The following is a 23,612-nucleotide window of genomic DNA, read 5'->3' as shown; positions in this document are numbered from 1 at the left end:
TTTTGCAACTACCTGTAATATTTATATTTACCGTTGTAGCTCAAGGTAAAACTTTGAGTTTAGAATTTTGATCAAAGACTTTTAGTGCCTCATCGATAAACCATTACCTTTTGATTGTAAGTTTTAACTTAGTGGGAATCAACCTACCATCAACCTTCGATCAGTAACCTGTCGAATCGAATTGCTCTCAATATTGTCATCATGCAACTTTTGGATTATTTTTTAGTTGAAGGTTTAATTTTATGAAATTATAGAGTTAACTAATCAACCCGGTTAAACCCGATTATACAATTTGGGTCTCTTGCTCCCGATGCTGCTACGTTTCTAAAAAGAGTTCAACGGGTCGTGCACAGTAACTCAACGACACCAAAGAACGATAATTTTATTTTCAGTAGGATCGGTTTTGCCATTCAAAAGGGGGTGGTGGCGCAACTTGTTGCCCGCTTACCTGCCTCTTTATTGTAATTGGATCCTTTTATTTGAAATGAAAAATACAAACGAGCTTTGTTAAAAAAAAAAAATTAAACCCAACCCAGTACAACTAAAAACCATTTTCAAAACACACAAATACATCCGGAAAACATAGAATCTTCTAGTGACTCACAAAACTTTGTCAAGGTCATTTCCGTCCTTTCACCCAAACCCCAAAAACCCTAGGGGGTGTTTGGTACAGAGAATGGAAAAGGAGAGAAAATAGAATTGGAAATGGAATTGTAGAGAAAGAGAATTGGTATGGAGAATGAGAATCATTTCTCTTGTTTGGTACACGAGAAAATAAACAGAGAACTCTACCATACCCAACCCCACCTCCACCCAACCTGACACCACTCACCACCGCAGCCCCACCACCACAGCCCTTTCTTCAACCACAGCCCACCACCACCGGCTGCCGCCACCAAATCCCCTTCTTCAACCACAGTACACAAAAAATTAAAAAGATTCAAATTTTTGGAACATAAGATATAGAAAAAGGAGGCTCAGATCTGTCATCACTGCCTCTTTGGAGATTTTGTGGTGGTGGTTGTGGTGGCGATGATGATGATGATGATAATCAGAAGCTACCTGCGACCACCGCCGATTTCCACCACCACTGTCACCCACCTGCGACCACAATCACCCGACCATCTGAAAACCCTAACCTACCACGAACCACCACTTGAAACCCTAATCTCCGTTCACCCGTACCACCTGCAACCTACAACCGGTTACCATCTCTGTGTTCACCACTGCGAACGGCGGAGACGGGGTGGTGGTTGCAGACTTGGAGACGAGGTGGCGGTTGCAGACTTGGAGACGAGGTGGCGGCCGGAGACGAGGTGGTGGCCGGAGACGGGGTGGTGGCCGGAGACGAGGTGGTGATATGCTATGAGGAGGCTGCTGAGAAATGGATTTCTCTTTGTTTTAAAGAGAAATGGAATTCTCTTGTTTTAGAAAAATAGAAAGAGAAATAGAAATGAAAAGTGGAAAACAAACAAAAGAAATATTTCTAATTCCATTTCTCCCCAATCAAATCCCTCTACCAAACACCCCTAGTTTATTAGCCCACATAAACACACAGTACAACTCTCCGTAGCACAACCGCCACGTGTAAATACCGTGACGTGTCCCCTACACAAAAAGAATAATAATAATAATAATAATAATAACCTACTCTCCGTCCTCATCCAATATCATTTCAGGCTTTTTATTTTCTCTCTCATACAGCACACACTGCGACTGTAAAACAAACACTTATAAATATAACTCACACCTAGGGTTTCATATCACTATTTCATTTGCAATTGTTTACTGCTTTCGAACGGCTATGGATTCGTAATCGTATTGATTTCGTCTGTGGCTTAGAGTACTTGTACTGGATTAATAATCTGCTCGTGAAGTTAATCGTATACTCGTTGTTGAATCGTATCTATCCTCTCTGTAAGTAAACAGTTCGTAATTGATAGATCTGTTGTTGTGTTATGAACTTATTATGATTTATTAGAAGTTATTGTGTTTTGAAGTTGAGTTTTATTGATGCTGAAATTAGGTTAAGTTTAATCGTATTTGTTATTGAGTTACATTTGTTGTCTTTGTAAGTTAATAGTAGTACTCGATAGATCTATTGTGTTATGGTTTAATTAATCCATTTGAAATTGAAGTTGAATTTGAAATAAGTTGTGGTTTTAGTTAGGTTTTATTGATGCTGATATTAGGTTAAATTTAATCGTATTCGTTGTTGAGTTCCATTTATCCGTTCTGTATGTGAAGAGTTTGTAATTGATGGATCTATAGTGTTATAGTTTTATCAATTGATTTAAAGTTGAAACAGGTTATTGTGTTTTTAGTTAGGTTTTATTGATGCTGAAGATTAGGTTAAATTTAATCGCATTTGCTGTTGAAATATATATTCTCTCTCTAAGTTACGAGTTGTAATTGGTAGATCTATTGTGTTATGGTTTAATCAGTCAATTTGAAGTTCAAACAGCTTATTGTGTTTTTAGTTAGGATGCATTAATGCTGAGATTAGGTTAAATGTAGTCTGTTTAATTATATCTATCCTATTTGTAAGTTTACAGTCGTAATTGGTAGATAAATTGTGTTATGAACCTATGATTCAATAAACAGATTTTTATCTGAATAGAAATCACGTTATCGTATTTTTAGTTGAGTTTTGTTGATGCTGAGATTAGGTAAATTAACTTCATTCGCTGCTGAGTCACACAGAGGCTCTCTGTATGTCAACGGTTGTAAATAACAGATCTGTCGTGTTATGATTTAATCAACCGATTTGACCTTGAATTTGATATTAAAATAGGTTATTGTGTTTTTAGTTACGTTTCATTGATGCTGAGATTTGGTTAAATTTAATTGCATTCTCTGTTTAATCATATCTATTCTCTCTGTGACTAAACAGCCCTAACTGATACATGTATTGCAGTTTGTTATAAATTTATGATCCAATCAATTGGTTTGAGTTTGATATCGATATTAAAGCAGGTTATTGTGTCATCAGTGAAGTTTCATTGATACTGAGATTAGTTTTTGTTAATCTGTTACTGTAGGATTTGCGAGAGGATATGACGTCACCGCGTGAAGGTTTTCTGACTGATAAACAGAGGGAAGTGTTGAAAGTAGCAACTCAGAGTACAGAGATGTTGTCATCATCGCCAAAATCTCCGTCGTGGTTGATGGCTGAGCGTCCAATTAAAGCTCCGGCTGGAGATAGGGCGCCAAACGCCGGGATTGCTGTGAGGCATGTGCGTCGTTCGCATTCTGGAAAGTTTGTCAGGGTGAAGAAAGGTGCGTGCAATTTTGTGTATTATTAAAAGTATATGTCTTAGGTTTTGCTGCTTTGCCAAATATTATAGATGAAGTGTTGCGTACTTAGGGAATCTGTCATTATTTTGCTTCAAACTTCTCTGCCATGTCTCGTAATTTTGAGTCAATATGGAATAGACAACTGAACATAGTTGAACAAATATACATGGAACCTCTGATAAGACTATAAGAGTGCTTGTTAGTTTTAAAACTTGTGCAATTAGATCTGGATTGGTAGATAACTAATATTGACCATTTGATGTTATAAGATGCTCATTCACACTTTCAAGGTGACGCGTTTCAGGCCTTATTTAATGACTGTATCTAAAGTTGACTCTTTCTTTGCTTCGTTTCATATTCATCTTTATAAATTTGAGTTATCTGTTTATTTTGTTTCGCTTTTAAATATTAGATCTCGATTGATACTTTTTAGAACCTGTGCATTTAGATCTGGTTTTGGTAGATAATTAGATATCGACTCTCTGATGTTATAAGATGCTCATTTACTCCTTACTTTTTAGTACGCGTGTGTCACGGCCTTGATTTATGACATATACTCTCTCTTTGCTTCGTTTTATATTCATCTTTATAAATTAGAGCTGATTTATGCACAAATGTTCCAGCTTTCTGTTTATTTTTTTAGCTTTCAAAAGTTTGAATTATGCTGTTTTGCTAATCAACTCTGATATTGACTATTTGATGTTATAAGGTGATCATTCACATTTTTGAGTAGATGTGTTTCTGGCCTTACTTTATGACTGTATCTAAAGTTTACTCTTTCTTTGCTTTGTTTCATATTCATCTTTATAAATTTGAGTTATCTGTTTATTTTGTTTAGCTTTTAAATGTTTAGATTTTGATTGGTACTTTTAGAACCTGTGCATTTAGATCTGGATTGATAGATAATTAGATATTGACTATCTGATGTTTTAATATGCTCATTCACTCCGTACTTTTTAGTAGGCGCATTTCCCGGCCTTGTTTTATGACCTTTACCCTTTCTTTGCTTCGTTTTATATTTATCTTTATAAATTAGAGCTGATGTATGCACGAGCACTCAAGCTTTCTGTTTATTTTTTTTAGCTTTTAAATGTTTGAATTATACTGTCTTGCTAACCAACTCTGAAATCAGATGGTGCTGGTGGTAAGGGTACTTGGGGAAAACTGCTTGACGTTGATGGCGAAGCTCATATTGACCGCAATGACCCTAATTACGATAGTGGCGAGGTAGTTATTATTTGTTGACATGTTTTCTATATTTGGTTAATAATTAGATTTCAAACCTTTTTAGCAAACGCATGTGATACTGTGGCTGTCTTTTTTGTTATTGAAATCTAGGAGCCATATCAACTTGTGGGGTCCACTGTTTCCGACCCGCTAGATGAATACAAAAAGAAAGTAGCATCCATCATTGATGAATACTTCACAAATGATGATGTGGATTTAGCAGCATCTGAACTCAGAGAACTCGGGTCATCTGATTACCACCCTTATTTCATCAAGAGGCTTGTATCAATGGCTATGGATAGGCATGATAAGGAGAAAGAAATGGCTTCGGTTCTCCTTTCAGCTCTTTATTCTGATGTCATCAGTTCTACACACATTAAGCATGGGTTTTTTATGCTTCTCGAGTCTGCTGATGACCTGGCTGTTGACATACTCGATGCAGTCGAGATTCTTGCTTTGTTTATTGCTCGTGCTGTGGTTGATGATATCCTTCCTCCTTCATTTGTTACCCGAGCCAGAAAGTCGTTATCAGAGTCATCAAAAGGGTTTCAAGCTCTTCAAACTGCAGAGAAGAGTTACCTTTCAGCACCACATCATGCAGAGCTCGTTGAGCGGCGATGGGGTGGCACCACCCACATCACGGTGGAGGAAGTCAAGAAAAGAATTTCTGATCTGTTGAGAGAATATGTGGAAAGTGGTGATACTTCTGAGGCTTGTAGGTGTATCCGCCAGCTAGGCGTTGCATTCTTTCATCATGAAGTTGTCAAACGGGCCTTGGTTTTAGCCATGGAGAATCGTGCTGCAGAGCCACTTATATTAAAGCTACTGAAAGAAGCATCAGAAGAAGGTTTGATAAGTTCGAGCCAAATGGTCAAAGGCTTTGCACGTTTACATGATAGCCTTGATGACCTGGCACTTGACATCCCATCTGCAAAGTCATTGTTTGAGTCGTTAGTCCAGCTTGCAGTTGCTGACAGCTGGCTCGATCCGTCATTCGTGAACTCACAACAAGACGGGCCTGCTGCAGAGGTTGACGATGAGAAATTAAGGCGTTACAAAAAAGAAATCGTGACGATAATTCACGAATATTTTCTTTCAGATGATATTCCTGAACTTATTAGGAGTCTTGAGGATCTCGGGTCACCTGAATACAACCCGGTTTTTCTAAAAAAGTTGATAACTCTGGCTATGGATAGAAAAAACCGTGAGAAGGAAATGGCATCGGTTTTACTATCTGCACTTCACATAGAAATTTTTCCAACTCAAGACATCGTTGACGGTTTTACCCTTCTTCTAGAATCTGCAGAAGACACAGCTCTAGACATACTCGATGCATCAAACGAGCTCGCACTTTTCCTTGCACGCGCGGTTATTGACGATGTCCTGGTTCCGTTGAATCTGGAGGAAATAGGGAACCGGTTAGCACCAAACTGCAGCGGGAGTGAGATGGTTCATGTGGCTCAGTCACTTATTAATGCTCGTCACGCAGGTGAGAGGTTGTTGAGGTGCTGGGGCGGTGGGTCCGGGTGGGCAGTGGAGGATGCCAAGGACAAGATTGCCAAATTACTTGAAGAGTATGAAACCGGGGGTGTTGTCGGTGAGGCGTGTGAGTGTATTCGTGATCTCGGGATGCCCTTTTTTAACCACGAGGTGGTTAAAAAGGCGCTGGTGATGGCTATGGAGAAGAAGAATGATAGGATGCTGGATTTGTTGAATGAGTCTTTTAGTGAAGGGTTGATTACTACTAATCAGATGACTAAAGGGTTCGGTAGGGTTAAGGACGCGCTTGATGACCTGGCACTCGATATACCTGATGCTGCTGAGAAGTTCAAGGTTTACTATGAGCATGCCGTGGTTAGAGGCTGGCTGGTTCCTGTTTAACTGCGGTGCGTCATAAGGTAAACATGAATGAAATCCAAATCCATACATCGGTTTTTACAATTTGTCAATTGAATTCATTCTCTTCGGTTTATTGTTAAATTACATATGATACAATACAAAATGAGATGAAAATTGTTACAAACTTGTAGGCGGCTAGACATACTGTTTTTGAAGAAGCTTGGTGCAGAAGTCGAGATCGAACCTTTCTTCAGGGGGATCACCAATGCAATCGAAAACAGCGTCTGCGTTCTCAAAGTCTTCATCTGCAGTGTAACTGTACTCCAAATAAAATAGTTATTAAAAAACCTTTGTAAATTGAACTTAAGGGCTTATTCATACCAGCAGGAATTCAGGATTTTAAATTTTAATCAGTTTGTGTCTTATTTTATCTTACAAGAACTGGGCTTGTTTATAAACCGTTGAAAACCGAAACCAATCGAACCTTTCAAAATGAAGGCAATTCGCTGCTTTGAATTTCGCGTGGTTGGGGTTTGGTGGTTTACAGCCCGGCAGGTGGTTTAGAACCTTTTTACATATATCCATGAAACCTCTTTTTATCAATTTTAAACTTTAAATATTAAACGATTTTGAAAAAAAAAATGGTTTGGTCAGTTGAATTGTTAAAACTGGTTGGTCTTACTGGTCCACCTAGCCTTATTGGTTTGGTTTGTTGATTCTTAAGCTGTAGCTAACGGTCCGGTCAATAATATTTAGGGTTGATAATTTTTGGTTAGAACTGGTTGAATTGGACGGTGAACATTCTTAGTAAGAATGACTGCATTATAACTGTATTTTTATTTCTTTTACACTAAAGTCAGCTGTGTACGCCTTCCAAGAGGTCATAGCATTATAGTTAAAAAGAAGTGAAAATGGAAACTTACCCGCTCTTTGTGACTATGCATGTCATTCCAGCTGCTTTTGCAGCGGCAAGGCCTATGCCACTGTCTTCTACCACCACACATCTGCAAACACCATAATGATGAAACGTATGACCTTAACTCACTTGCAAGGGCAATGTTCACTTCTATTTCTATCATATGTCAGAACATTTGGCTAGACATGTAGCCAAATGTCTTAAATGCCCCTTTGAAAACAAGGGGCAGGTCATCGGTCATCATAGCGACAAATTAGACAGTGAGGCGGGTTAAGGTTGAAACATTTACTGACTAATAACAAATAGATAACTGAATACCTTGATGGTTCGACACCCAAAGTAGTGGCTGCTAAATTGTAAATCGCCTGAAAAGGTATTATCTTTATGAGTATACAGGAATCGAATAATGTAGTTTGCAACGAAAAATCTAGTAAAAGTTAGGTTACCGGATCGGGCTTTTTACGTGGAACCACATCTCCAGCAAATATTTGGATTTTCGCGGCTCGTTCAGGTCCCAAAAGAAACGAGACTATAGCAGAAACCTGCGCTGACGATTAAAAAAAGAAATTAGTATTAAAGGAACTGAATTCATGCAAAGCGTATTCTAATATAAAATGCCATAAGTCATCTAATTGATAAATGATACTAAATTGTTGTACATGTAAAATTTTTACAACTATTTAAAATGCATAAAACCTTGTAACAAGTACTTTGTGGCCTAACAACCAAGAAGTTCTGGTTTCAAGTCTTGTTTAGGGACATGGGTATTAAATGTGTGGTGTTCATCTCTTTAACGTTCGATAAAATCTATACTTGAATGATCATATTTAAACTAATTATATTATACAAATGTAACGAATTAGCGTATAAGTTACTTTGGCTTTTTCTCAAATAATACATACCGCCTTTTCATTAGAAGTGCTGCACACTGCAACCTTGACACCTTTGGCAAAAGCCTGATCTATCAACCTGTAACACCCAAAATTCATAATTCTACCTCGAGTTAACTGTTGATTAAAAAAAACCATATAAAGTTGCTTACTTTGCAACTCCGGGACGTAAAGGCAACAACTTCTTCTCAATAAGAACCATAAACAACTCCGTTTTTCGCTTGTGAAGGGAAGCTATAAAGTCCTTCCTTTCTTGTTCGCCTTTTGGAGCGTTTTCGGGCCAACCCGTTTCGTTGAAGTATGCTGTCATTCTTTTAATCACAAAGAAACCATCACGGTCGTTAGGATACGCGACCTTGTTAAACAATTTACAAAAAAAAAAAGAATATGTCTGTCACATTATGTTTACCTTTCTTTTCCACCACCAATTTTAAGTAATTCACCATACAAGTCTACATCCCATGTCACTCCCAATTCTTTCTGTATAATCAAAACCAAGTATCCGCTAATTAGTTTGACTTTTGAGGTCAAATCAGAGTAATTAACCGTGTAAACTGGCATGAAATTTGGACATTTTGAAAGCATTAATGAAATTATATAACATTTTGACTTTTAAGGTTCAAATAAGAGTAATTTACAGTGTAAAGTAGCATAAAATTATCAAATTTGGAAGCACTAATGAAATTGTATAGCACAAATTAGCATAAAATCTTCATAGTACGAAAGCAGTGACGAAATTGTGCAACAATTATATATTATGGCATTCACATATGTCTATATATATATTTTTAAAAAAATCGAAATAGAATGCAAACGGGCAACAAGCTCCACCGCTAGTATACATTACGAAAGCTTCGATCACATTGTATAACAATTTGACTTCTGAAGTCAAAATCAAAGTAATTCATAGTTACTCGTGTCTTCTGTTTTGATGTAATCACTGCTTTTCAGTTTAATAATTTCAATGTTTTAGTTTAAAAAAAAAATTAAGCATTGATCAAATTTACAACATATTACAACTAGAACATATTAAATATGAAACAGAATCATAACAAATTCATACTTCTGTAAATGTGTCATTAAACGATACGCGATGCCCGTCCTTCTCAGTATCAACAAGCACACCATCACAATCAAACAACAAAGCCGACGGCAGAACCGAAGCATCTCCAGCAGCGCATTTAAAGCCACCTCTCAGTTTTCTTCCACTCACCGGACCGAAGCATTTCGAACCCGAAAACCGAACCAAAGCTTCTGGTAGCAATGAGGACCTAAACTGATGAAGTTGAACAACAGACAACTTATTATTGTTATTGTTATTGTTATTACAAGTGTGGGAGTGAAGAACAGAGGATGTTGAACATGATGATGAATGAATAATAATAGATGCCATATTATTATTATTTTGTGATGGATTGATTTTAGTTATTTGTTGTTGTTGATGATGATTTATTATTATTATTATTGTTATGTGATTGGGAAATTGGGTTTTTGTGGCTCATAAGTTTATCTTGTAGCATGTACAACCACATACACATATTGCATATGGTTGTTACATATGGACATATGGTCGTTATCTTGTAAGGGTAAGACCCAACCAATCAAAACGGGTCGGGTTATTAAGTTGATATTAATAATTTTTTTAATATGGATCCAACGATTCGGTTTGATCGGTTTTGATGGAAATGTTCCGGTAATGTTTTAAAAACCGGTATTTTACTTGTGTTGAATTTGGTTTAAAAATGGCATAACCGGTTGAATCGGGATTAAATAGTTTACTTCGTAACTTTTAATATGGATCCAATGTTTCCGGTTTGGTTTGGTCTGGTCAGTTTTTATTGAACTGAAAGGGCATGAACCGGTGATTGCGGTTTTTGAGAAACTTAACCGGATCCCTAGGCCCGTTTTAGAAATATCGAATACCCAAGACAGTGGATATGAAAAATAGGCCTTGTATAAAAAAAATAATAAGAAGAAAATGAAGACAACTGGTCGACTGCCCCTCAGTCCCTGTCACTCTTGAAATCCTGATTATGGGGGTGTTTGGGATTCCTTATTTTACATCCTTATGACTTTTCATTAAGTTAAAAAGTGTAACTTATAGAATTTTTCCTCTCACAATATAAGCAATCCCAAACACTTTATTACTTCTCAAGAAGTTTAAGTTATAAGTTGGTGAAAATAAGTAATCCCAAACATCCTTTGTGATTGTGGATGTTGCAAACGGCTTATTATCAATTAAACTAACTATTATGTCTAATTATCACTTATATAGTTGAACTTAAAAGACCCAATCCATTAATCTCTCTATATTTGGAATAGTGGATAAATTTTACGATGTTTATATAAACCCAAACCCTTATATAAACATAACTAGTTTGATCCTCCCGTGTTACGAGAGTTTATAAGTTTTTGTTTTTAATTGTTTTGCTATTTTATGATGACTTATTTTATATTTTAACGTAGTTTGTTTTAATTTAATACATATATATATTAGTTTGTTATTATATTTTTTTGTGTTTGGGTATTTTCAATTGAGATGTCAGATGTGTAGGTTTTTTAGATTTTAAACGAACAAAAATACACGAACACGCACATGTTGATTTTTTTAAATGAACAAACATTAACACAAATATTTGTCTAATGAAAAAGGGGACGTTGATGTAGTTGATGATGGCAGGTAGTAACGGAAGTTAACCGGCTGGAGATGATAGACCAACAATGGAGAACATGTAAAGAAGATAAATTAAATTAGGGTTTGAGAATGAAAGTATTTATCAATAAATAAGATCTTATAACCCATTTGAGAGCTATTAGGGTTTGGTAAGACCCATAACCCGTGGAAATTATTCTCATAAATAAATGAGATGTTATAACCCGTTTAAGGGTTATCCGGGTTTGGTGAGACCCATGACCCGCGAAAATTATTGTTTGATTATGAAAGAGTTTCACAAGCAAATGAGATGTTATAACCCATTTAAAGACTATCTGGGTTTTGGTAAGACCCATACCCGCGATTTCGGGTCAAATGCATGAGAAGCCTCCATTTAGAAATCAAGCAATCTGGTGGCTCTAGAGAATAGGGGGCAACCTGAGAGTGACACGTAGGATTTCATAGTAGACAATTATATAGATAGTTAGATAGATTAGATTCTTTTATGAAAGAAAATTAAGGCCTCCATCAAAAACTGGTATGTGAGGGGGGGGGGGGGGGGGCGCTGAACCATGTATAGGGTATATGTTGGGTTGTGAATCGGCCATGTGTAGGCTGGGCCGGCCATTAGCCAACATGGTTTGTATATTTACGTTTTTAACGGTTTAGGTCAGGGTTTTTTTAATACATAATCATATCACTAGATCTTTAAAATTATAGTGAAATTCTTTTCTGGTATATAACGGTTGAAGAAAAGAAAGTGAAAAAAAATAAGAACGGAATTGGTATTATAATTGTTTTATATGTAAAAAAATATTTAATATTATTTTATTTTTGTTGAAGTTATATGATCGAAAAAAACTATTTATTAATTATCTCAGCTATTTCTATTTACCCCGAAAGTTCTCAACTATATACAGAATGGTGAAACTCTAAAACAAAAACAAACTTGTTGATCTAGCTTAGTTTGGGTGGTTCTGTCGATTTCAACGGATTTTAAATGTCACTAACAATACTAGAAATTATTACCCTAGCTGTCATATTTTAACATATAATTACGTACCAAAATGGTAATCGAGCTAAAGATGACGAATAAGAAGAAATTTTTGTTTATGTATATGAACATCATAGTAGGAAACCTATGTGATGCTGCGACGACGACACTTTGTAACGCAATATGAATTTGACCTTGTATAAATTGCCTTGACTTTTGACCCTAGTCCATACTTTAGAAACATTGACCATAATCAATAAGTCAAAATTCATTTGCTTTCTTGAATATTTAATCACAGCAGCAATAAGTTTGAAATCAAAGTACAAATAATTAAACTTCAAAGCTGTAACCAAATGTCACTTCGCATCTTTGCCCTAGATAAAAAATGCTAAATCGTAAGTTAACCAAATGGAAAACATAAATAAGGGACAACGTGACATTTTGAATAATATGAAGTACATGGTAAATGTGTACCTTCTTAGTAACTTTTTGACCATCCACCTATAAGAAAAGGCAAAAAGCAAAGAAGCTGAGCCTGGGCTCGGCTTGTTTAACTTACGCAGAGCTTAAGCTCGGCTCGTTTCAATCTATATTTCTAAAGCTTGAGTTCTGCTCGTGGGCAGTTTTTCAAGCTCGAGCTTGGCTCTTCTATTATTTATTAATTAATTTTTATATATTTATGATTATTTTAAACTTGAAGGGATCTGGTGCACTTCCGTTTCCTAAGAGAAACATCTATAGATTGGTGTGAAGGTAATTATTTAAGTAACTAAACCAACAGTAATCGTAGTATATTATTGCCCCGTTTCAGTTGGGACATACGCATACCTTTGTTTCCCTGCAAATAGCGTGATGCACACAACTTCTACAGAGATTAGTGTCCATGTCTCCTCGACAAAGAGCGGAGGCATGGACCCTATTGTCACCTCTACTGGTGGACTTGCTTAAATATCCGCTCCTTGAGTTGGTAGTGTGGAGCCAGGAGGGTTGAAAGGGCTATATTAATATTATTATGGTAGTGCTGTTTCTCGAGAAGTTACCGTTTAGGTAACAGTTGGGACGGAATATTTCAATCATCTCGAGAAAAAGCACCTACCATGACAATCTTAAAATGACCCTTTCAACCATTAAAATCTCCATATTATGATAATCCATCAGAGCTCCACCCCATTTAGTTAAATCCTGTATTAGCATAATTTTATTAGTATCCCAATGTCTAAATTTTTAACATCCACTAATCATGAAAAATCAATTGGTACTTTGATAAGAGTATTTTATGAATTCAGTGTAGTAAAAATATAGTAGGTAATAATCACATCAACACCAAACAAATCAATAGTTACATAACTGTGGCCAACAATAGTCAAAAGAGTTAGGCTAAACGTAATCTTCCTTACTTGTGATACCCATTTCTTATATTTTAACCTCTTTAACAATTTTATTTGACATATCATCCGCATCTAACATTTTTTCAACTTACGGTCTCGTTTTAAAATATCAAATCAAAAACTATAAGTTTGATTATTATTTATTTTTTGTTTCTCTCTCTCTCTCTCTCTCTCTCTCTCTCTCTCTTTGTGCGTGTTTATGGTTCTTGAACATAACAATAATATTTATTATTATCAGTGTCGATGCATTGTTATATTGTGTGTGTGACTAATACTAATATTTTAATATTGATACTATTAAAAACAAAAAAAAAGATATATAATTTACAGTATTAATTATAATAAAAATACATTAACAATGACAACTTAATAGTTTTAATTTTGTTATATTGTGTGTAGAATATTAAATGGTAAAAATATGTTGAAATGACTAATACGTAATTAAATAATGTTAGGAGAAAATTGTAATTAGTTAGATAAATTGAAGGGAGATATATTTAGTAAAAATAGCATGAAAGATGTACGATTAACAACACCATACTAAAAATTTGACAAACCCAACAAGAAATTTAATTAATCACCAAATAAAAAAACAACAAAAAGAACTATGCTAACTTCAAATTAACAATCACACAACACCCATATCAAAAACATCATAACATAGAGAATTATTTTAAGCATCAAGAATCAGATCAAGAAACAAACATATGACACACCCAGAAGCATAAATATACTCAAAGATGGTTCATAACAAAAATAAACAATAGATATGAAAGAAAACCTTAAGCAATGATGGCATCTGAAACAAGCCCTGTGATAAACCTTATTATTAACAGTGAGTTCATCCACCAAGTACACAGTCTTCTCACAAGCCTTACACTTTGTGCTCTTCCATCATATGAAGCCATTTTAATGATTTTTTTTTTTTTTTTTGTGTATGATCTTTCAAAAGAATTGAAAACTCAGAACAAAGACAAATCATGAAATCAAGAAAATATGTGATTGATTAAGAAAGGTGACAACTTTTTGTGTTTGGTAGCTGTCAACTGTGAGGTTATGTTTGCAATTGTGTGAGGTTATTAGGGGTGAATTTAATGTAATGTCCTTTTGATGTTTAATTGTCTGTCCTCGAGTTTCATTTTATGAAAGTAAAAGAGAAGTGAAAAGAATTATTGTGTTCTCAAGTTTTATATTTAAAAAAGAAGAAAAAAACTCATTTGTTTCATAGGCTTGAATTCTTCCACTTATTTAATCTTAGCATTCTTAATATTACTTTACCTAAATGTTTGTATTCCCAATTGCATGTTGTTGAGCAGGAGTAAGGTTTCTATAAGTAGATCAAAGGCAACTTGATCCTCATGGCAATGTATGCTAAAGGAAGAGTGAGGTTTTAGCATGTTATGAAGACTAGTTTGAGACTATAAAGGTTGGAGAGCATAACTATAGGTAGAGAAACGAGTAAACGGAGAATAGAAAGTAATGTATTTTTTTTATTTTATTTAATTTCATTTAAGAGTATAATGGTAAAATTATAACTTTCTATTCTTTTCTTCCCAACTAGAGAACACATAAGATGATTACTTTCCTTTCCTTTTCATTATTAACTAGAGTTTTACCCGGCGCGTTGCGCCGGGCATGTTGGTGAAACTCGGGCGGTGGTAAATTCAAGTGTAGTTGATTCGAAGCGTTGAAGTGGTAAGTAGACGCGAATTCGGTCGGTTTCAGTTACGTGTATTGTATCGGAACTAAAACAAAACAAATAGATTATAGAAGTTGAGTTGGACCTATGATGTGGCGTCGGTTGATAAAACCCAGACGTTGTCGAGCCCGGATGAGGAGACGATGAGTCTACGCAAATTCGGTCGAGTTTTCGTCATGTTCATTACGATACCGGACCAAAAAGACAAACAAAATGGACATTCGGTTGGTTTTCGTAAAGTTCGTTACGGTGCTGGAATGAAATCAAAATGCGGTGAATCTACACGAATTTGGTTGGTTTCAGTCACGTTTGTTACGGTACCGGAACTAAAACAAAACAAAAAAATATCTTTTACCAATAAGGTGCGGCTAAGTGATCTAATGGGATACGGTACCAAAATTCTTATTAATATTAAAACATAAAACACAAACAAAAAAAAAACAAAAAAGTTGTTCAAATATCCGTGAAAGAAAGGAAAGGAGTTCTCCATAACAAATAAATAAATAAATATACACAAACAGATTTTGCTTTTGATTTATTATGTGCCTGACACCTGCATCAATTTTCTAATCTAATTTCTAAAGCATTACTAACAATATAAACAAAAAAAATAAAAAATCCCTTGCTTGAGGGTTCGAACCCTGGCAGGTATGTATTCTTACCACTTCCCACCCCAAATGACCTAAGCTAACCAACACAAGCCATTATACCAAAGAGTTAGTTATTGATTTTCTTTCACAAATATATCTTATATATAAAAAGCTTAAGAAAATATCTTTGTGGCACCAAATTTCTCAATTATACTAATTAGATAATATGAGGAACACGAAATAATATCAATTCCTTTCCTTTCTTTTCTCTCTTAATTTCTTTCCTTTTTTTCCTCTTTTTAAATGAAACTCGAGAACAATAAAAGAAAAAAGGAAAAGAAATGAAAGATTTTCCATCACTTTTTCTCATTTACTTTTCTCATCTCTTTCCTTTCATCCTTTCATTTCATTTCCTTCAGTTTGCTTTCATTTTGAAAAGAAACCAATCATCCAACCCCTTCAAATGTACTCTTCAATTCACTTCTCTACCCCTCCATTTCTTTTTTATTTTCTTTTCCTTTAGTGAAACTCATGAACACAACTTCATATTATTTCCTTTAAGTTATTTTCAAAAAAAAAAAAGCCTCTGGAACGCAACAATTTCTTCTTTCCATTCTATCAATTAAGTGAACTCGAGAACACAACGTTAGGGTTATATGAATATTGAATCACCCACCACAGACCACACGGTATATGTTGGGTTTTATGGGCAGATGCAGTATACACTTGTACATTTTGTACATTGTGCATCAAATGTAGTAAAACTCTTAGAAATTAGAATTAAGAGTTTTTATGAAATTACATTTTTGCCCATCATTAAATATAGATAAGAGTATAACCCTAACTATTGGACAGTGACGGTTTAGTTCCTCTTCTATCGAATACCTAACAATATAGAACTACAAGCCCCGAGGTTTTCAAACTACAAAATGACAACATTTGAAGCCTATATTTACATAATTTTGACCCGCCAGTGACCTTCGGGTCAAACTAAAAAAATTCCTGATTCTTGCCTACCTAAAAACTACCCATTTCGTGTTTCTTTTTACCCACATTTTTTTAAACGGTTCAATTGTTGTAATACAATGATTATTCTTGTTTTGGGATAAATTTTCACCTCTTTTGTGTATATTGATTCTAATTAGCTTTTGGGTCCAACTTTCATGATTCATTTTAATGATTTTAATCTATTTATGCTTTGTGAAACTTTATAGTTGCATGTTGTAATCTTACTTTTTGATATAACTTGTTGCATGACTTACATCTCAACTTTTAGGTACACATTCATTTTCTTTTCATGTAATTTATACATACATATATCAAATGATATGTACCACCTTAGTTTAACAACTCGTGAACTTAAGCAAAGATGAGGAAGATTCATTTTGACATGGTGAAACCAAGTTATCACAATTGTTTCTTGATTAATAATTTCATGTTACATGTTGGTACTTGGTAGTCGAATATGAAATGAATAAACCATTTGTTTAATACTCATAAATAAAATAGATCGATGTTTGATTTTGTGTAGGTATGTTTACGAGAGTGGCAATATGCCTATATCACAAATTATGATGATTTGAATTTGTTGCATGGTGACGCTTAAAACATTTGTAGGATAAAACTCAAATAGAAGTTAGGATATTCATGAACAAATAGCCATTTTCTTTCACATTATTACTCATAATGAACCCACATCTCGAATATTAGTAATGATTTATAATAATATATAGAGGTGTACAAAAATTGTGGGTTTAAGTTTAAGAGAGAAATGATGTTATTGTAGAAATGCGAGAAATGGTTTTAACCAATCAGGTTTTTTTCTTTTTCTTTTTGCTTTATTTAATTATAAGAGTAGATTTGTAAAATGCTAAGACTTTTATTTTTGTTAACTAATCACAAATATGGTAACTTTACAAAATATATTATTATTATCTTTAATTCATTATTTATTAAATAATAATACAATCATGTTCAAATTCAAGATTTGTTCCATCAAAATCTCTCGACCAAAATTCTACACAACAAACATACTATACATCATAAACTAATTTCTCCACACCATACATTTTGTCATATGCTGGTTCATGTTCAATAACTTCACAAGCATTAATGTTCCTACACATGAAATATGTTATGCTACACATCAACCCTTATATTCTACATAACACAATGACATACACAACAATCATAATAAAATAAGAAATAGCCTACACAACTGAAGAAACACTAACCGGACCCCGGGCAGATTACGGATAACCTGGGGGTTAGATAGATGTTTCCCACGAGGGGTTAGACCCGGTAAATATGGTTCTTCTGATAACCTGCAAAATAGACACCGTGAGCTTGTCACTGAGAAGGGGGGGTTCCTCCTTGTGACCACCCTCCGGCGTGAGAATCAGACTAGATTACTCTTTAAATATAAATGTATATTAAGAGATTGCTAGAGCAGATATCAGGTATAATATGATGATAATATGATAAGATATGATAAGATATGATGATCATACCATTTGGGGTATTTATAGCCGAAGGTAGGTTTCCAAGGAGGTGTGGCCGGCTGAATAGTATTCCTGTTCCACCAACAGTGGCCTACGCACGTGCCCTGCTGGTAGTTGGTGGGTAGGCAGCGGCTGATAGTGACCAGGCCTACTGTGTACTATTCCTTTTCCACCAACTGCCGGCTATGCACGTGGTATGACAGGAGTTGGTGAGTAGGCAGCGGCTAATAGTGACATACAGTACAGGAGCATGCTGCTCGCCATACTGTTGTCAATAAGCTGTCGTATCTTTAGTCAGATCTTTTGCCCATACCTCGTCAGGTACAGTACAGAAGATCTTCCCGTATCGTACGGACTGGCTTATTTGGGCGGGAGTATTCCCCCTCCCGCCCTTGTGCGGGATTGTTCCCGGCTTTGCTCATTCCTTCAGGTGACACTGAGTGATTGAGAGCTAAGTGCCTTGTGCGTGTAGCCTTGCTGCGCGGGTGGCCTTCCCTGATGGCTTGTATCCGCAACTGCGGGAACAGGCAGAGTCCTTCACCATTGGGAGGCATTTCCTGCGGGAACAGCTTGCGTACTGCGCGTAAGGACGTCACGTCTCTGAGCATGGTGGGTCCTGCGGATCCAGTTGGTTTCTGCGCAGACGTCCCTCTTTAAGGTGAGTCTTGCGGGTCCAACTGGGCTCTGCTGGGACCTACCTCTTCAAGTCCCCCCAGTCCAATGTTCTTCTCATGAGTGTTTAATAAAGTGAGGTGAACTTTTGGACTTAAGCAAAGGGTTTTGAAAATGGTTTTTTAAGGTTTTCCATGGGGATTCTTCCCGCGGAAGTCCTTGTCACTTGCAGAAATTCCCGAGTTTCCTGCTTGATCTTTGGGTATGATGCGGGTAGGTCTGTAACCTCCTCGCAAGTCAGGAGCGTTGAGTCCCACTTGTGTGGATTCTCCATGAGGTTTTGGTAGTTTTGAACATAGTGATCAATTATGTTAAAACCACCAATTCCATCCTGGAGCTTCAAACAATGTAGTTCTCGACGTTCCCGCTATGCGGGGATATTATTTCTGTTTCCGCAAGCATTGCCCAGAAGATCCTTCTTGGTTTCAATTCCCTGCGGAGCGCTAGGTATGTGAAGGGTTTTGCCTTAACACTGTACCCGCGCTCGTCTTACGGTTACTTTACTTCCAATGTATTCCTGGCGTCAATTCCCTGCGGGTGCTAGGTATGTGAAGGGTTTTGCCTTAACACTGTACCCGCACCCGTCTTATGGTTACTTGGTTGCCGAGGTATTCTTGGCTTCAATTCCCTGCGGGTGCTAGGTATGTGAAGGGTTTTGCCTTAACACTGTACCCGCACCCTTCTTAAGGTTACTTGGTTGCCAAGGTATTCTTAGCTTCAATTCCCTGCGGGTGCTAGGTATGTGAAGGGTTTTGCCTTAACACTGTACTCGCATCCGTCTTACGGTTACTTGGTTGCCAAGTTATTCTTGGCTTCAATTCCCTGCGGGTGCTAGGTATGTGAAGGGTTTTGCCTTAACACTGTAGCCGCATCCGTCTTACGGTTACTTGGTTGCCAAGTTATTCTTGGCTTCAATTCCCTGCGGGTGCTAGGTATGTGAAGGGTTTTGCCTTAACACTGTACCCGCATCCGTCTTACGGTTACTTGGTTGCCAAGTTATTCTTGGCTTCAATTCCCTGCGGGTGCTAGGTATGTGAAGGGTTTTGCCTTAACACTGTACCCGCATCCGTCTTACGGTTACTTGGTTGCCAAGTTATTCTTGGCTTCAATTCCCTGCGGGTGCTAGGTATGTGAAGGGTTTTGCCTTAACACTGTACCCGCATCTGTCTTACGGTTACTTGGTTGCCAAGGTATTCTTGGCTTCAATTCCCTGCGGGTGCTAGGTATGTGAAGGGTTTTGCCTTAACACTGTACCCGCATCCGTCTTACGGTTACTTGGTTGCCAAGGTATTCTTGACTTCAATTCCCTGCGGGTGCTAGGTATGTGAAGGGTTTTGCCTTAACACTGTACCCGCATCCGTCTTACGGTTACTTGGTTGCCAAGTTATTCTTGGCTTCAATTCCCTGCGGGTGCTAGGTATGTGAAGGGTTTTGCCTTAACACTGTACCCGCATCCGTCTTAAGGTTACTTGGTTGCCAAGGTAAGGGGTATTTTCCCGCTTACTTTTGAATCTTTTTGAATTTTGAAATTCGAAGAGTTGGTGAGGATAAGAACAGTCCAAACCTCTGAAACGTCGTGCGACGGTTTCTTCTGACTGTGTCAGGACGTGCAGGAAGTTATGGTGACGTGACAGTACATGGTCATTCCAGACGCTTTTTCAGGCGCGTGGGCGCGATTTTTTGGGCTCTGGTTACCAAGGAATGGCTTCTACGAGAAGCGTTGTCTCAGGTATGCTTTTTATTTCTTTACGCTTTTCTTTGTAAATAGAAAAGGTTCTGATACTTGTGTATTTTCTTGTAGGTTGTGCATCGGGTCTTCTCAGAGACGTCTTATGATGATGCTATGAGCGCAGCCCTCAACGCTTCTCATGAGGATGGGGAAAAGGCCGGCTTCCTGCTTGGTCTAGGGTTCGTTGAGAAAGGCATCCCGCCTTCCAACTTCCCTTTGTATAATGTTGATACTGAAGCTGTTTACGACCAAGCAGTGAATCAGTACGCCGCCTTCCCGCATCCGGTGGTGGAGAAGGTGAATCAAGTTGCTGCTGCTGATGATGGGTTAGCTATCCTTAAAGCTTTCCTTGAACTGCCACGATCTACTGATGGTGCTGGTCCAAGTGGAAGTGGCCCTGAAGCTTGATCCTGAAGATCTCTTCCCACTGCTAGGATAGATTTATCTTGTATAGATTTATTTTCTTGTAGGCGGGTAGTTACCCGGTCATTCTTGTAATGAATCATTGTGAAATATAAATCTTTGTGCGGGTAAGACCGCTACTTTCTCTGGATTCCTTGCTTTATAAACGTTATATGACTTGCATACTTTAGTTTAAATTAGCAATTTTCCAAGTGTAGAATAAGTTAACCTTTGAACGTGGTAGATAATAGGTTGAAGTTTTGCTTCCTCTTTCGTGATTGTGCGGGTAGGACCGTCACTTGCACTTAGTAGGATGGCTAAACTTTACCTACATCTGACCTGCGTGGAGGTTTTCCTCATCTTTTTTGAAATTTCTAAGTGTTTAGGATAAGTTAACCTTTGAACGTGGTAGATAATAGGTTGAAGTTTTGCTTCCTCTTTCGTGATTGTGCGGGTAGGACCGTCACTTGCACTTAGTAGGATGGCTAAACTTTACCTACATCTGACCTGCGTGTAGGTTTTCCTCATCCTTTTGTTAGAAATTCTGTTTTGAATTAACCGTTTGACGCGCGGTTGTCAATAGGTTAGTGTTCAGTTTCCTCTCATGATTCATGCGGATAGACCGGCACTTTCATTTAGTAGGATGACTGAACTTTTCCCCTTCAACTGACATGCGTGAAGGTTTGCCGTTTTTTGGGTTTATGCGGGTTTTGCCGCCTTCCCCACGCAACAACTTTCCACGTAATTATGCGGTGAAAACCGGCATATCCGTGTTGAATAAATTAACCGTTCGACGCGCGGTTGTTAATAGGTTAGTGTTCAGTTTCCTCTATGATTCATGCGGATAGACCGGCACTTTCATTTATTGGGATGACTGAACTTTTCCCCTTCAACTGACCTGTGTGAAGGTTTGCCGTTTTTTGGGTTTATGCGGGTTTTGCCGCCTTCCCCACGCAACGACTTTCCACATTATGCGTTGGAAACCGGCATCAGTGTTGATAGTTCATAAAGTATAAATGTAAAATCATCATCGTCGATGTTCTAAGGAGAATCATTTCCATTAGAAGTGGCTCTTGGCCTTTTCTTTACAAATTTGGAATTGATCTACATGCAAACTGCGTAATTGAGCTCCCTTCCATGTTGTTGGGATGGGAGTGCCATCGAGCCGATACGCACCTGGTTCGGGATCTCGTTCTTTACGCAGCATGTAGTCTCCACATTGAAGCTGGAATTTTTATTCATGTTTTCCCCAGCTGGGGTTCTACACGCATCAGCCTGCTCAGCGTTCATTGCGCCACGAGGTGCGCGAGCATCCCATCTCTGACAAATGCTTCGACCATGTCCTTTACGTCTGTGCATTCTTCAGTGTTGTGGCCTTTTGTCCTGTGAAAGTCACAGTATTTGCTCCGATCAGCATTGGGACGATGTCGGATTATTGGAGGCTTTGGCCATGGGAGCTCCTCAGTGGCGAATATCTCGGTGACGCTTTTGGTGAGCGGCGTCCATCTGGAGTTCTGGTTCGACTGTACGTTACCCCTTCCGCCTAACCGATGTTGCAAGCCGGATGAGGTGTCAAAGTTTACCCTTGACTGCCAAATGCCTAGCTTCCGCTTTTTGTTTAATCGGGTGGTAAGGACGTTGTCTTCTCTTGTTTTCTGGGTGTAGAGGTTTGTGCTCTGTGGGAGATCTCTACCCAGTTGCTTCTCCGTTTCCGCAAAGCGTTTAGCTGCTGTCATGATGGCATCCCATGTGGATGGCATGCCATCTTTACCCGTTAAGGTGCGGATGAGCTCTGGGTCGTTCGCGCCCTGAATAAAAGCAGCGCGAACAAGATCTTCGCTAATGTTACCCAGACTTAGCTTCTTCGAGTTGAAGCGAGTGATGAAGTCTAGCAAAGATTCATCTTCCTCTCGAATGCATTTGAGGATTGTCCATTGCTCCTCGGTATACTTTCTTTGCTGGCTGAAGTGTTGGCTAAACTTCTGTTGGAAGTCTGCCCAGTCGTAGATGTGGTTGACCGGTAGACGATCGAACCACGCTCTAGCAGCCCCAACAAGCGTCATTTGGAACATGTAACACCACGTAGGTTCCGTCCAACTACTGACGGTTGCCCCCGCTATGAATCTGTTCAAATGATCATCTGGGTCAGATATACCATCATATGTGCCTATGCTGGACATTTGTTTGGCACTTTTTGGGGCAATTGCTTCCGCAATGTCCCTTGCAAATTTGGACGTTCCCGCATTTGCAACATTTGGTCTGAATGTTTTGGAGAAGTCGCGTGGACTTCCACCTGTGTTTTTTTGTTTGAAGGCTTCTCCAAAACGCCTTCTCGGTTGGGAGTCCGTTTCCTTACGCTTCCCTTTTGCCCTATGGCGAGGGTTCGCGTCGGAGTCGGATTCCTCCGAGTCATCGTCCAAGTATTCTTCGAATTCGTCAGCCTGTTGGACGGAACGCAAGCGTTCGTCCAACTCAGCTTGGAATTCCTTCTGACATGCCTCCGCCCATGCCTTAACTTCATCGAGTGTTTGGCGGGGGAGTCTTGTTCGTTTCTCTAACTGGGTATCGGTGAATCCCAGTGAGCGATTATTTACTGCACTTGCCCCAGCTGGGGTAGTGTTCGTAAAATTTACTTCACCTGCCCCGGCTTGGGTAACCGGGGTAGTGTTTGTAAAGACTGTGTAGCCGGTATTCCCCCCAGTAGCTGGGGTTGTGGTTACCGGAGTTTCTTTAACCATCTTTCCAGAAGTTTGAAAAAACTGGAGAAAAATGAAGTTCTAGCTTTTATGCACGGATGGCGCCAATGAAGAAACAC

General features: G+C 37.9%; 2 protein-coding genes across 3 annotated transcripts; one reads left to right on the top strand and one right to left on the bottom strand.

The window, feature by feature from the left end:
• Positions 1 to 1,853: 1,853 nt before the first annotated feature.
• On the top strand, positions 1,854 to 6,767 carry LOC143558145 (MA3 DOMAIN-CONTAINING TRANSLATION REGULATORY FACTOR 1-like). Of its 2 annotated transcripts, XM_077047045.1 has the most exons (5): positions 1,854 to 1,917; positions 3,042 to 3,279; positions 4,430 to 4,524; positions 4,636 to 6,422; positions 6,555 to 6,767. In XM_077047045.1, the coding sequence occupies exons 2-4, from the start codon at positions 3,057 to 3,059 to the stop codon at positions 6,403 to 6,405; spliced, it is 2,088 nt and encodes a 695-aa protein (XP_076903160.1). In that variant the 5' UTR covers positions 1,854 to 1,917; positions 3,042 to 3,056; the 3' UTR covers positions 6,406 to 6,422; positions 6,555 to 6,767. The 2 variants fall into 2 exon arrangements, with proteins under 2 accessions (XP_076903160.1, XP_076903165.1); XM_077047050.1 differs by lacking the exon at positions 1,854 to 1,917 and having other exon boundaries at positions 2,424 to 3,279.
• Positions 6,416 to 9,687, bottom strand: LOC143558162 (CBBY-like protein). Its single transcript, XM_077047060.1, has 8 exons — positions 9,233 to 9,687; positions 8,579 to 8,649; positions 8,322 to 8,480; positions 8,182 to 8,248; positions 7,726 to 7,821; positions 7,598 to 7,644; positions 7,287 to 7,367; positions 6,416 to 6,679 (listed from the first exon to the last, which is right to left on the bottom strand). Exons 1-8 carry the CDS (start codon positions 9,560 to 9,562, stop codon positions 6,559 to 6,561), a joined length of 972 nt encoding a protein of 323 aa, XP_076903175.1. The 5' UTR covers positions 9,563 to 9,687; the 3' UTR covers positions 6,416 to 6,558.
• Positions 9,688 to 23,612: the final 13,925 nt, after the last annotated feature.

The sequence above is a fragment of the Bidens hawaiensis genome, unplaced genomic scaffold, assembly GCF_021521415.1.
Source record: "Bidens hawaiensis isolate Kalapana, Puna unplaced genomic scaffold, B.hawaiensis_p1.1 tig00001087_1, whole genome shotgun sequence".
Lineage (NCBI taxonomy): Eukaryota > Viridiplantae > Streptophyta > Magnoliopsida > Asterales > Asteraceae > Bidens > Bidens hawaiensis.
The sequence above is the reverse complement of the archived record's forward strand: the minus strand, read 5'-3'. Positions and strand labels throughout refer to the sequence as shown.

Excerpts from the sequence above, each read along its gene's own strand:
- LOC143558162 (XM_077047060.1), bottom strand. The coding sequence starts at position 9,562 with ATGGCATCTATTATTATTCATTCATCATCATGTTCAACATCCTCTGTT. Across the intron at positions 8,650-9,232 it reads TTAATGACACATTTACAGAA|AAAGAATTGGGAGTGACATG; the intron begins GTATGAATTTGT and ends TTGATTATACAG. Across the intron at positions 6,680-7,286 it reads TGCATAGTCACAAAGAGCGG|TTACACTGCAGATGAAGACT; the intron begins GTAAGTTTCCAT and ends TTTGGAGTACAG.
- LOC143558145 (XM_077047045.1), top strand. The coding sequence starts at position 3,057 with ATGACGTCACCGCGTGAAGGTTTTCTGACTGATAAACAGAGGGAAGTG. Across the intron at positions 3,280-4,429 it reads GTTTGTCAGGGTGAAGAAAG|ATGGTGCTGGTGGTAAGGGT; the intron begins GTGCGTGCAATT and ends CTCTGAAATCAG. Across the intron at positions 4,525-4,635 it reads CTAATTACGATAGTGGCGAG|GAGCCATATCAACTTGTGGG; the intron begins GTAGTTATTATT and ends ATTGAAATCTAG.